Genomic DNA, 14031 nt, shown 5'->3' with positions numbered 1-14031 from the left:
AGGCTCTTGCTTCCACCGTGTCCTTCCTGTGGCCCCGCCCCACCGTGGCCCCGCCCCACCGTGGCCCCACCCCACCTTCCAGCCACGCCTAGATCACGCCCACAGCCCCGCCCCCAGCATCTGGCCCCGCCCCACACACGACTTCCGGCCATCGCCGTTGTCCCCAGCCCCGCCTTCCAAAAGTAGGCCCCGCCCCCAGGCCCGCCCCGGCGTCAAATAGGGTCCCTGTCGCGCCTTCCGGGCCGGGTCTTTCGCGTCCGTTGGGAACTCCGGGCAGTCCCGGCCCCGACTCGGGGCTCGTTCGTTCCCGGGACCCCAACGCGTCCCCGCGGGAGGAAAGTCGAACTCCCCGTCAAAGACTGGGCGCCGCGGCCTCCAGCCCTCCCGACGTCCCCCGTAGCCGGAAGCGGAAGTGCGTGTCGGTGGGATCATGGCGACGTTCGCCGAGCTGCCGGATTCGGTCCTGCTGGAGGTCTTCTCTTACCTCCCGGTCCGGGACCGGATCCGCATCTCCAGGTGCGGCCCCGCCCGTCGGGCAGGGAGGGCGGGGGGCGCGTGCCAAGGTGCGGATCCGGTCCCGGCGGGGCCGGGGTCGTTCTAATGGCGAGTCCCCTCCCCCAGGGTCTGTCACCGCTGGAAGAGGCTGGTGGACGACCGGTGGCTGTGGCGACACGTCGACCTGACTGTCTACACGGTACGCGGGTCTGAGTCTGGGTCCGGTTTCGGGATTGTGCGGCTCCGTAGCTTACCTTCTCATCTGCGACCTCAGCAGGTTACCACGCCCCTCCGGGCCTCAGTTTCCCCATCTGCACAGTGGGGATAAAGGACGTTATCCGCTCACGGGACTAATATGGGGATTCACCGAGGTCGTGCAGTGCTTAAACCAGTGTCTGGCATAGAGCAGACAACTAGGGGGCGGCGAAGGGGAGAGAAATAAATAAAAAGTAAATCTTAAAAAAAAAAAAAGTGTCTGGCATATAGTCAGCCTACAGTAAATACTAACTATGACGGCATTATCAAAGTATTATCATCATTGGTGAGATTTCATGGAGAAATCATTTCCCAGAGTCAACATAATTTCCAGAATTAATTTTCTGTATAGTACAGCGGAACCGTTCCAACTTCCTTCCATTTAGTTTTTTTCTTGTTTATTATTAGGAAATATTTCAAATATCCAGAAATGTGTAGAGGATCATATAACAACTACTTACCACCTAGATTTAACCTATTTTAACCTTTTTTTTTTTTGGTAGAACAGTACATGTTTGTGAAACACATGCCCGTGTGTATATGTGTACATATATATACATATAAAACAGATATTTTGTTGCACGTTTTGAAACTCTTCTCAGTGATGACCACTATCATATCTTTCTTTTCACATTTTTCATTTACTTCCTATGTGTGTGTCCATCAACAATACACAGTGTTGTAATTGGATTCCTCTATGTTCTTGGCTGTGTTACACAAAATAATTTAAGAACATGCCGGTTTAGTTAGGCCAGTAGTTTATTAAGAAAATGAGATAAGAAAATAGAAATGGGGAAAAAACACAACAGATTACAGGTTCCCAGGTGTCCTTGGCGGGTGGATCCAGGCAGAGAGAGAGGCTTTTGCTTGCGTGGCTACTTTTAAACCTTTATTCCTCCCCTGGCTGAGGTTAAGGGCGGGGCCCCAGCTGTTTGCTGTTTTGATTGACTACCCCACCTGTCAGTGTCCTGTGGGGGAGGGGATGCGAGGCAAGGACGAGGCCCCTTGGGAATCTCCAGGGCTTTTCCTTGATGCCAGGCAAAATCCCATTTTAAGTGGGGAATTCTTGTCGGAGTCGTCCAGCAGTGTTCTGGTGGGGGGTCTTTCCAGATGGCGTTCCATGGCCAAGTGTTTCCCGGCCACGATTTTCTGCCAGGTTTTTAAAAATTTGTCTTCCCATTCCCCAAACTAATCTGCCTAGTATTGTTAACGTGGCTCTTTTACTATTTAGATAATGCTGTTCTTTATATATTCATCTACACCTAACCTTATTCACCCAACATTGCTTTTGAGCTTTATTCTTACTGGCACTTGAAGAGCTAGTTCATTCCTTTTAACTGCCTTTTAATGAATACACCACCATATGTCTATCCATTTTCTGGTGGAAGAGGTTTCGTTTTTTTTCCAACTTTTTAAATTACAGTCATTGTTAAATAGAAGCTTCTCAAGCTCTGTTATGCATATGAATCACCAGGGCGGACCTTGTTCAAATGCAGATTTCTGACTGTAGGTCTGGAGGCAATAGATCTGTATTTCTAACTACATCCCAGGTATTGTCTCATCTTTGTTCCACTCTTGAAGTAACAAGAACATCCTTCTGTCCTTTTGTGTCCAGATAAGAGTTACTCTGTAACGTAGAAGTGTATATCTAAGGGAGAGAGTCATTTATATTTTATCATCCACAGTTCTTCACTTATAACCCCAAAATCTAAAAGCTTGGTAAGTGAAAAGTAGTTTAGGTAACCTTGACGCAAATTTGTTTGGTGGCAAAATCTCACCTGCATCGGTGTTACTACCAGGTTTTGTCTAGGTTGTTGACTATGCTGCAGAAATGAATTTCAAGAGCATGTCGGGTGAGTTAGACCAGTAATTTATTCAGGAGGGCAGGAACAGGGGTCCAGAGGGGAGAGTGAGCGAGTTCAGGCCTTGCACTTGCTTTTTGAACCATTGATTATTCCACTCCTTTGCTAATGGCAGGGGAGAGTCCCAGCTGTTTGCTGTTTTGATGATTATAACCCCCCCCCCATCAATCCCCCCATGAGGGCCCAGTGAGAAAGTCCTTGGGGAGTATCCCGGGCTTCTGGCTTCCTGAGGAAGTCTTGTTTTGGATGACTGAATCTTGTGTGTGGGTGTGGGTGGTCCTCCAGCAGCCATCTTGGGGTTACTGATGTCCACGTGGACTTCTTGCCAGGTTCCAGATTCATCTATTGATTCCCCATCTTACTAGCCTGCTTCAATGTGAGGCTATTCATGTTTTTCCTTTACCCCACTTAGAATAGTCTGATATTGAGAAATATTAATCTGATTATGGGGTGCTGTCCTAGCCCCACTGATGGTATTACATATGGTCTTTGTACCATGTGGTATTTGCACCATATTAACTCTGAATTCTGAAACCCATCTGGCCCCAAGGGTTTTGGATGAGGGATTGTGGCTCCGTGTAGAAATTATTATCGAGAGAAGCGGTGTTTTAAAATGATTTGTTTTCTGTGCTAGTTATTTTTTCCACTGTTTTTTAATGAAAAACTTCAAACACACGTAAAAGTTCATTAGTACAGAGAACACCTAGAGGTACCTACTATTAATGGTTAGTCACATTTATTTATTTTAAAGATTTATTTTTATTTACTCCCCCCTCATCATTTGTGGTTGCTATCTGCTTTCTGTCCATTCGCTGTGTGCTCTCTGTGTCTGCTCATCTTCTCTTTAGGCGGCACCGGGAACCGAACCCAGGGCCTCCCTTGTGGAAAAGAGGCGCTCAATCACCTGAGCCACCTCAGCTCCCTGGTTTTTGTTGTCTCTTATTGTCTTTCTTCTTTGTGTCTCTTTTATTGCACCATCTTGTTGCATCAGCTCGCCTTCTCCAGGAGGCACCGGGAACTGAACCCGGGTTCCCGCTGTTACTTCTATCATCTGCTTATCTATTCATCCCTCTTTGTATCCATTAATCCATCTTGGTTTTTTTGAATGCTTTTCAAAATAAGCTGCAGCCATGGGTGCACTTTATCCCTTAAACTCTTTAGCCACATACCATTAGCTAGATATTATTTGTTTATAGTGCTCTCTTTCTCTCTTTTTTTGGTAAATATTGAAATATTACCACAGAAAAAGCTAAGAGCCTTTGACATTTATGCCTGGAACCCCTTCCCATCCCCAGAGTAACCACTGTTACCAAGTCTGAAATAATTCTCATTCTTTGTGGATTCTGTATTTGTGAATTGATCTACTGACTGTTTTTAACCCTAAAATCAATATTTGCTATGCTTTCCTGGTTAGTCACGAACATGTGCAGAGTGGTGACAATTTTGAGTCACCTGATGTGCACATTCCCAGTTGAGCAGTGGCACAAGGCGACTGCCTTCTTGTTTCAGCTCTCACACTTTAAACAAGTGACTTTTTGTTGTTCCGTTTAGTGCCCTAAGGAGAAAATGTGTGTGTTAGATTAGCTTTGTTCGGGCAGGAATTGAAGTGCTGTTGGCTTGAGTTCAATGTTAATGAATCAGCAGTATATATTAAATAAAGTCTCTTTAAACAGAAGTATACTTGGAACAAGGTTTTGTATTCTTCTACACAACCTTGTTCCATGTATGGTGAAAATGTAATCAGAGGCTCACAGGAACCTAACCCTGTATTTTCCCCATGGTCCCTGAAAAGGCTCTGTTCGCAGAGACTTTGTAGAACATAATAACTACTGCAAATACTGAGAACTGACTGCATTTCCTTCCAGCCCATCTTCTATGCACTTACATCCATGAGACTTTATAGGGGCAGAAAAACTCAGTAGTCATGAGAGTGAGATTGGGCTTTAGAATCAGGCTGTGTTGGAATCTTGGCTGTACCTTTTGCTTGCCGTGAAATTCAGATCAAGATGTTTCCCCTATACCGGCTGTGTCCAGTGCAAACAGCAGGTGCTCAATAAATCTTCCCCATTATTATTGGAATAATTGTACTCATGAAATATATAGTATTCTCTCTCCCTCTCCTTCTCTCTCCCTCTCTCCTCCTCCCCTCATTGTCTGCTCTCTTTGTACACTCGCTGTGTGTTTTTTTGTGTCCGCTTGTATTATCCACTGGAACTGGGAATCTGTGTCTCTTTTGTTGCGCATTTTGCTGCGTCAGCTCTCCGTGTATGTGGCGCCATCCTGGGCGGGCTGCTCTTTTTTCACGCGGGGTGGCTTGTTGGAGATTTGGACCCAAAGGGTATCGGGAATGAAAGAAAGGAGAAAGGGGAGAAGGAAACAGAAAGAACGAGAGAGCTGGGATCAGGGGGTCTGCGAGTAATGACTCCTCAGGCAACTTTATTGTTTACAAGGGGCTCTGTATATACCCCCAGTGTATGTGAGAACAAGCAGGAATATGTAGCCTACGTGCCAATAAGCAGGAACACGTAGCCTACATGTCATCAAGCAGCAACACGTATTAACTATCAGCATTACCCATAGTCTAAGGAATTTTAAAAAATCTTAAGGTACAAAGTCTTAAGTGTTCTATTCACTACGAAAGGTATGTGCTCATCTTTTCTTTCAGCCTTTAACAGCTTCATCCCATTTGCCGGGAACTCTCAATTACCGCATTCCTTAAGTTGCAAGCGTAGCCATGGAGACAGCACGTCTCTCCTTGAGAGGCCACTGTAACTCAGTTTCCAACACTGGCTCTCCTTATGGGATGCACTCCTTGCCCGTGGGGCTCTCCTACACAGGGGACACCCCTGCGTGGCACTGCACTCCTTGTGCGCATCAGCACTGCGTGTGGGCCAGCTCCACATGGGTCAAGGGGCCCTGGGTTTGAACCCTGGACCCTCCGTATGGTAGGCAGTCGGTTGCTCTATTAGTTGAGCCACTCCCGCTTCTTATAGTACTGTTTCTTTGTCTTTTATCTTCATGGAATCATTTTGCCACCTTTTCCCCCTCAGGTCTTGAGGAATTACCTGTGTTAATATCACTAGATTTACTTTGTTCCATTTGCTGCCTGTGTGACTCTTGTCATCCTTGGATATGGAGTTTTTATCCTAGTTTTGTGGTTAAAACAATGCTGCCAGAAACTAGTATTTCTTTACAGTAAATTCTGAAAAAGAGGTATTGCTGGCAATGTGTGCATTTAAACAGATTACTGCATTGATTTTTTTTTCTTTAAGCTTTTTAGTTTGAAATACTTTTAAACTTATAGGACAGTTAAAAAAATAATACAACCGCCACGCAGAGACCTCCAACATACCCCTATATCCCCAAACACCCAGATCCACTAATTTTTAAAAATTTTGCCACATTTCCTGTATCGTTCTTTCTGCCCGTGAATCTTTCAGTTCATCTATTTCTCTCTCTGTTTTCTGAACACTTAAGTGTAGGTTGTTTACTTCATACTCCTTGAACACTCAATACTGCCGTGTAAATTCCCTAAGAACAAGGAGATTCACCTAAGCATCCACCTTAAGTGCAGTTATGGTCAAGAAATTTAACACTGATATAAACCTTACAGCCTATATTCTGATTTTTCCGTGTGTCCCAATAATGTCCTTTTGAGCCTTTTCTCCTCTCTTGATACTGTCCAGGACCAGGTATTACATTTAATTATCATTGTCTTTTTAGTTGCTCATTTAAAAAAAAAAAAAATTGCACATATATACAACATAAATTTGCCCATCTCAACCACTCCCAGTATACCAGTCAGTGGAATTACTGATATTTACAATGCTGTGGTACCTGCACCACCTTCCATTAGGAAACTTTCCCTTCTCCCCAAATAGAAACCCTGTATACAGTATACATTAACTCCTAATTTCCTCTGACCCCCATCCTGGCAACCTGTACTCTAATTTCTTTTTTTTTTTTTTTTAAAGATTTATTTATTTATTTAATTTCCCCCCCTCCCCTGGTTGTCTGTTCTTGGTGTCTATTTGCTGCGTCTTGTTTCTTTGTCCGCTTCTGTTGTCGTCAGCGGCACGGGAAGTGTGGGTGGCGCCATTCCTGGGCAGGCTGCTCTTTCTTTTCACGCTGGGCGGCTCTCCTCACGGGCGCACTCCTTGCGCGTGGGGCTCCCCCACGCGGGGGACACCCTTGCGTGGCACGGCACTCCTTGCGCGCATCAGCACTGCGCATGGCCAGCTCCACACGGGTCAAGGAGGCCCGGGGTTTGAACCGCGGACCTCCCATATGGTAGACGGACGCCCGTCTACCATAGTCCGTTTCCCAGTACTCTAATTTCTATCTCTAGGAGCTTGCATATTCTCAGATATTTTCTTTGTAGCTACCATAGGGCTTAAACTTAACATCTTAAATCTTTAATACTCTCGTTAGCTTCTATGCCAACTTAACTTCAATAGTATATACAAACTATGTTCCTAGAACCCTCCATTCTTGTCACAGTTTGCATGTTTATACATTGAGTCCAAAACCACTGATTTATTCTTACATGTTATAGGATACATTCACTTGCCTTTTTTTTTTTTTTAAAGAACTGCACTGTTTATTTTTTCTTCCCCTCCTCCTCCACCCTGCTGTTTTTGCTGTCTATGTCCATTCGCTGTGCGATCTTTTGTATCTATTTCTCTTTGTCGTCTCGTCTTTCTCCTCTAGGATTCACCGGGATTCGATCCTGGGGACCTCTGATGGGGAGAGAGGTTCCCTGTCAACTGCACCACCTCAGTTTCTGGTCTCTGCTGCGCTTCACCTTGTCTCTCCCCTTCCTCTCTCTCTTGTTGTGTCATCACCTGGCTGCGTGACTCACTTGCACAGGCACTCGGCTTGCTGTGCGGGCACTGGCTCACCATGAGGGCACTGGCTCACCGCGCATTGCAGGCCCACTTTCTCTTCTTTTTTTTCACCAGGAGGCCCCAGGGATCAAACTGGTTCCTCCCATATGGTAGGCAGAGACCTTATCACTTGAGCCACATCTGCTTCCCTCATTTGCCTTTTATCTACTATAGGAAGTAAAAAATGGAGTTACAAACCAAAAATAAGGTAGTGCTGGCTTTTATATTTATCCATGTTGTTAACCTCACCAGATCCTTATTTCTCTATGCAGCTTCATTCTGTTTTCTACTGTCCTTTTCTTTCAACCTGCACAGCTCTCTTTAGTATCTCTTGTAGACCTGGTCTAGTGGTGATGAACTCCTCCTATTTTTGTTTATCTGGAAACGTCTTCATCTCCACCTCATATTTGAAAGACAATTTGACAGACATAGGATGCTTGGTTGACACTTTTTTTTTTTTTTTGCCTTCAGCACTTTAAGTATCCCTTCTCGTGCCTGTGGTTTCGAATGAGAAATCGATACTTAATCTTACTGAGGCTCCCTGGATGTGACATGTTGTTTCTCTCTGGGGGCTTTTAGCATTTTCTCTTTATCTTTGGCTTTTGACACTTTGATTATATTTTATGATGTGGTCCTCTTTGGGTTTATCCCGTTTGGAGTTCGTTGAGTGTCTTGGACATGCATATTCCTGTCTTTAGGTTTGGGAAGTTTTCAGCCATAATATCTTTTAATATTCTCTCTGTCCCTTTTGTCTCTGGGATCCTCACAATGCATATTTTGGTGCACCTGGTGGTGTCCCGTGATCTTCAGGCTCTATTTACTTTCCTTCACTCTTTCCTCTCCTTAGACTAAGTCTTTGTCTGGTACGTCTGAGGTCTGGTCCTTCTCATGGATGATTTCTACTACTTTAATTTTCTCCCTTGTCTGGGCTATCACTTCCTGTTACTTTGTCTCTTTTGTAATCTTTTATTGAAATTTGGAGCTTATTTTGTTTTTGTTTTTTTTAAGGAGGTACCGGAGATTGAACCCAGGACCTCATACATGGGAAGCAGGCGCTCAACCACTGAGCTACATCCGCTCCTTGAGGAGAGTTATTTTTTTTCATTGGTTTATTTTTAAGAGGTTCCGGGGATTGAACCCAGGGCCTCGTACATGGGAGGCAGGTGCTCAACCACTTGAGCTACATCCGTTCCCCAGAACCTGGGCATTTTGATATGTTAATGTGTTATCACAGAGATTTAGAGTGCGATGTTTGTTCCTTAAGTTTGTATCCAGCTAGTATATAACAGAGTTTTCCTGCATGCCAGGAACTAACCAAAAAAAAAAAAAAAGGGAAAAACACACCACCTTTCCCAGTCTTTGCGATTGTGCTGTGAGCATGCTCTCCGTCAGCGCTTACTCGTGCAGTGAGTTTAGAGGATAGCTTGAGGCCAAAGTACAGGGGCCTCCCTGATCCTCTCTCTGCATGTCACCCTAGGAATTCCCCACCTTACAGGAATAGGAATGTCTCCTCTTCCCCAGGTAGTTTTTTTCCCTCATGGTCCCTAACACTCCACTGAGTTTGCTGTCACCCGCATTCTCTGTCGCAGGCAGCCGCTTGAACGCTCTCCCCCAGCGTTCTGTGGGCGAGCTTGATGAGCTGCCTTCCACACACCGGGCAAGTTCTGGGACGGGGAGTGCTTCCGGCTACCACCAGATGTCCGTGCTCCCAGTGCGCGCGGGAGGGTTACACTGCTCCCTCCATCCACGGGGCCAGGGGTCCACACTCTGGGAGGGCCCGCCGAGGAGTCGGGGAGGGTCACCAGGGTGCCCAGAGATCCTACAGCGTTGACGCAGCCTTTTTCTTGATTCAGCTCTGGGCCTTGTTTCTGCAGTGCTTTAGGTTTTCCAGAGCTTTGAGAAAGCTCTTTCAGTTCAAAACTTCTGTGAAGGGATGGAGCCCTGAAGTGTCTCATTCAGCCTTCTTGGCTGGAGCCGGGTCCTGAAACACTGATTTTTGCAAAAATACTAGTTTATGCACAGGATTCAAAATTGAAAAGATGCAAAATAGCAAAAGGTGCAAGTAAGGTCTCCTCCCCCACTGTCCTGACTCCCCCCTCACTGTCGTCCTCCCACCACCATCTCCTGAGTCACCCTGTTCTCTTCCCTACAGGCAGCAAATGCTCCCATTTTCTCGGGCATCCTTTTAGAGACACTGTGTGCATGCAAAGACACAAACATGCAATCTTAAAAAAATAGAACAGGTGGTAGTGGGTGTCTACATTTTAAATTTCCTTGGGAACCACCATTTCTCTGAGTAGCTAGGGCAGTTCCTAGCAGCTGGAAGATCTGCTGTCTATATCCTGCCAATGTTTGACATCATGAACTTAGAATGAGTTTTTGTTATCCATTTTGCAGGGAAGACTTGATTCAGCTATTGACTTTGTATCTGTCCATTGACTTGGATGGCCAGTGTATTAGTCAGTTAAAGGGGTGCTGATGCAAAACAGCAGAAATTGGTTGGTTTTTATAAAGGGTAAGTTGGGGTAGGAGCTTACAGGTAGTTACTTCCCTCCCCAAAGTCTATTTGGGGCAAGATGGCTGCCAACGTCTGCCAGGGTTCAGGCTTCCTGGGTTCCTCCCTTCCAGGGTCTTGCTTCTCTCTGGCTTCAAGGTTCCTTCCTTCTTGGGGACTTCTCTTTCCTCTGGGTGCTGACTTCCTGGGTCTTCAGCATCAAACTCTTACATCAGAAAACCCCCAACTCTGTTCTTCACCATGCGTTTTATCTGTCCCCTTGGGTGGGGACTCAATGCCCTAGTCATAACTCAGTCATGCCTAGGTACAGATCAGATTACAAGTATAATCCAATATTTCTCTTTGGAATTCATCAATTATATCAAACTGCTACAGCCAGTGTTTCTAGTGGGTCTGTTTGCCTGGGCTCAAACTCATGGATCTACATTTGGCCAAGAAGATTTGATTCCAGTGTCAAAAGCAGTCAACAAACATTATGCCATTATGCTGTGCAGTTTCTTTTTTTCTTCTTTTTTTTTTTTTAGTTTCAGGCAAAATGTACATACAGCAAAATGCACAGTGCGATCAGTTACATTTTGTGGCTTTTTTTTCCTGCCAAGTCTATCTTCACAGGGCTTATTTTTGCAGCTTTTACTGTGTGTTTTACTTTTTTTTTTTTTTTAATACTTAGGCCTGGCCAATTTTACCCTTCTCAGTTTTCTTTTGTGGTGCTTATTTCTACCAGAGATGGTCATCAGGGAACAAGTAAAACGCTGTGCCTTTTTATGTACTCTGGAGAAGATAATAAGAATCCCCTTTTGTGCTCAACGCAGATCAGTTCTGATCTTCTCTTCCCCCCATTGCTTTTGTTCAAGTCCCGGGTGGTGGAGTCAGACCTTCTTGTTACGCTTGGGGCGGTCTCTGGTGGGGGCAGGGCAGAAGCCAAACTCTGTCCGGGCGTGTGTCCCTGCAGTCCGGCTGTGGACTCGGGCGCCCCGGGCCTCTCACGCAGTCCCCCCAATCTCTGGCTCTTCCAGATGCGGCCTAAGGTCATGTGGCACCTCCTCCGCCGGTACATGGCGACGCGGCTCTACTCCCTGCGGATGGGCGGCTACCTCTTCTCTGGCTCCAAGGCCCCCCAGCTGTCCTCCGCCCTGATGCGGGCCCTGGGCCAGAAGTGCCCCAACCTGCAGCGCCTCTGCCTGCACGTGGCCGACCTCACCACGGTGCCCATCGCCAGCCTGCCCCGCACCCTCAAGACGCTGGAGCTGCACAGCTGCGAGATCTCCATGCTGTGGCTCCGCAAGGAGCAGGACTGCAGCGTGCTGCCCCTGCTCGAGTGCATCGTGCTGGACCGCGTGCCCGCCTTCCAGGACGAGCACCTGCAGGGCCTGACGCGCTTCCGCGCCCTGCGCTCGCTGGTGCTGGGCGGCACCTACCGCGTGACCGAGACGGGGCTGGACGCCGGCCTGCAGGAGCTGAGCTACCTGCAGAGGCTGGAGGTGCTGGGCTGCACGCTCTCGGCGGACAGCACCCTGCTGGCCGTCAGCCGCCACCTCCGCGACGTGCGCAAGCTCCGGCTGACCGTGCGGGGCCTGTCGGCCCCCGGGCTGGCGGTGCTGGAGGGGATGCCCGCCCTGGAGAGCCTGTGCCTGCTGGGCCCGCTCGTCACCCCGGAAATGCCCTCGCCGGAGGAAATCCTCGCCTCGTGCCTCGCCATGCCCAAGCTGCGGGTCTTGGAGCTGCAGGGGCTGGGGTGGGAGGGCCAGGAGCCCGAGAAGCTCCTGAGCAGGGGGCTGCCCCACTGTATGGTCATCGTCAGGGCCTGCCCCAAAGAGTCCATGGACTGGTGGATGTGACCTGGCTCCTCGGCTCACCCGGGGCTCCTGCCTGGCCCGGCTCGGTGCCCCCGGGCCCTCTTCAGGAGCCTCTTGAAGAGGGCGGGCAGCTGGGTGAAGGCTCGGGGGGCCTGCAGGGCCCACAGTCCAGGAGAGAGGGCCTCCGGACAGTTGGAATCCTGACTTCAGTGCCGGCTGGCTACGTGGCCACGGCCCAGCTCCCCGCGTCTGGAAACGGGGGAGACCACAGCTACCTCACGGTTGCGTTGCGAAGCCTTATTTGCTGACCGCTCCCGGCCCCGAGAAACCTCCTCGAGGGAGGGTTGTTCCCGCGAGTCGTCCTCAGGAACAGGGCGACGTAGAAGGGCGGGGCTAAGGGTGAAGGGGACCCGAAGGGCCAAGCCCCCCCAGGAGGCCTGGAAGGGCCGCCTGCACCTGCTCTCCGCCACGCCCGCCTCACGCACGGAAGAGACACCGGGCAGAGGGTGACGGCACCTTGCGGTTTGATGATCAAAATGTTTAATTATAGTTCTCGGTTGTATTTTTGAGATTTTGTATTCTGAATTTTTTCACATTTTTCCACAGCATATATTGTTATTTTTCAATTAAAAGATAATTAACTTTAAAAAAAAAAAAGTAAAAGCATCCAGTTGGTTCATTCAGTGGATGTTTTTTTTGAGGCCATCGCTTGGCACGGGGGTCTTCACCATTAGGCTCAGCTGACAAGACCCTGCCCTCTTAGCGCCTGTAGAAGAGAAGCCGGGGCCACGAATGGGCCCCCAAATCTACGGAGTAATTTCAGCGACCAAGAGACGACAAACCGGGGAGGACACAACGTGGCCGGGGCAGGCCCCTCCACGCTGAAGCCTGAGGGGCGAAGAGAAAGCAGCCGGAGGAAGAGCGGGGGGAGAACAGGGAAGGTGGGAACCCCAGGTGGGAACGGGCTCGGCGTTGCCCAGGCACAGGAAGGAGACCTTGGGGCGGCGTGAGTCAGGCCTCACGGGGTTCAGCTTTTAGGGGCTTTCCTCAGCCTTTGAGTCCCGACCCACTTGAGCAACGCAGATGTCAGGCAGATAACGAGCGCCCACGAGCTGAGCGTTACTCTGGTGGCAGGTGGGGAGGGGATGTGGTTAAGCCCTGGCCCCGTGGGTGCCCCCACCTGCTCAGGCAGCCCGAGCGCCGCCTCCGTGGCGGGCAGAGTCAGGAGAGGGGGGGGTTGAGCCAGGCACGCTTGGTTTCTCAAACTTGCTCTTCAAAGAGGACCTGGAGACCTTCCCCCACCCCGTGCCTTTCCCACTAGGCAGTGGAGCGGGAAATCCCTTCCCGGGTCCCATGGGGCTGGGGGGTGAGCTCCCCGATGTTGCGGGATTGGAGTCGTAATCGTCCGGCATTCTGACCTAACCTAGCACCTTGGGGACTGGGGCATGGGGATCGGAGGGGTCTTGGGGCTGCTGTGAGCAGGCAGATGGAGGTGGTCTGTGAGGCTGGGGGAGGGTGCCTGGCCGTCTGGGGTCACTTGCAGGGAGAGTGATGGAACAACGCCAGTGCTTGGTTTTCTTTAGGTATTGGGAACTGAACCCGGGACCTCGTAGACGGGAAGCAGGTGTTCAACCACCGAACTACACCTGCTCCCCCAAAGCCAGCGCTTTGCTGGCCAGGCTCAACTGGTGGTCTAGGGGTGGGCAACTCCGGGGTGGGAGCTCCCTTCTTCCCACCTTCCCAGTAGGAATGGAGCAACAGACAGAGTCTGTAGTAAACGGGTAAACATTTAACAGCCGGCCCTGGAGTCGGGGGGGAGGGAAGGGGCACCCCAATTTGTAACACTGCCTCATTTCCGTGCTGTAAATACTCCCACCACGGCTGGTGTCGAGCTCTGGGCTGTTCAACCACCGGCTCACTAAGTTCCTGAAAATTTAGCACTTAGCTCTTCGGAGCCGACCTGTATCAGTCAGCCAAAGGGGTGCTGAGCAAAATACCAGAAATGGGTTGCTTTTTATGAAGGGCATGTATTAGGGGTAGGAGCTCACAGATCCCAGGCCATAAAGCATAGGTTACTTCCCTCCCCAAAGTCTACTGGGAGCAAGAAGGCCGCCGACGGCTGCTAGGTTCAGGCTTCCTGGGTTCCTAAGTTCCTGGGGCTTGCTTTTCTCTGGGTTCAAGGTTCCGCTCTTCCTGAGGCTGGCTTCTCTTTCCTCTGCATA

The 14031-nt window shown here is 49.0% G+C and overlaps 1 protein-coding gene across 2 annotated transcripts; it reads left to right on the top strand.

Moving 5' to 3' along the window:
- Window positions 1-209: 209 nt before the first annotated feature.
- Window positions 210-12488, top strand: FBXL12 (F-box and leucine rich repeat protein 12). Of its 2 annotated transcripts, XM_004464694.5 has the most exons (3): window positions 210-516; window positions 622-694; window positions 11030-12488. In XM_004464694.5, the coding sequence occupies exons 1-3, from the start codon at window positions 431-433 to the stop codon at window positions 11849-11851; spliced, it is 981 nt and encodes a 326-aa protein (XP_004464751.1). In that variant the 5' UTR covers window positions 210-430; the 3' UTR covers window positions 11852-12488. The 2 variants fall into 2 exon arrangements, with proteins under 2 accessions (XP_004464751.1, XP_004464752.1); XM_004464695.3 differs by lacking the exon at window positions 622-694 and having other exon boundaries at window positions 431-516.
- Window positions 12489-14031: the final 1543 nt, after the last annotated feature.

The sequence above is a fragment of the Dasypus novemcinctus genome, chromosome 30, assembly GCF_030445035.2.
Source record: "Dasypus novemcinctus isolate mDasNov1 chromosome 30, mDasNov1.1.hap2, whole genome shotgun sequence".
Classification (NCBI taxonomy): Eukaryota; Metazoa; Chordata; class Mammalia; order Cingulata; family Dasypodidae; genus Dasypus; species Dasypus novemcinctus.
This window is presented reverse-complemented; position numbering and strand designations above follow the sequence as displayed.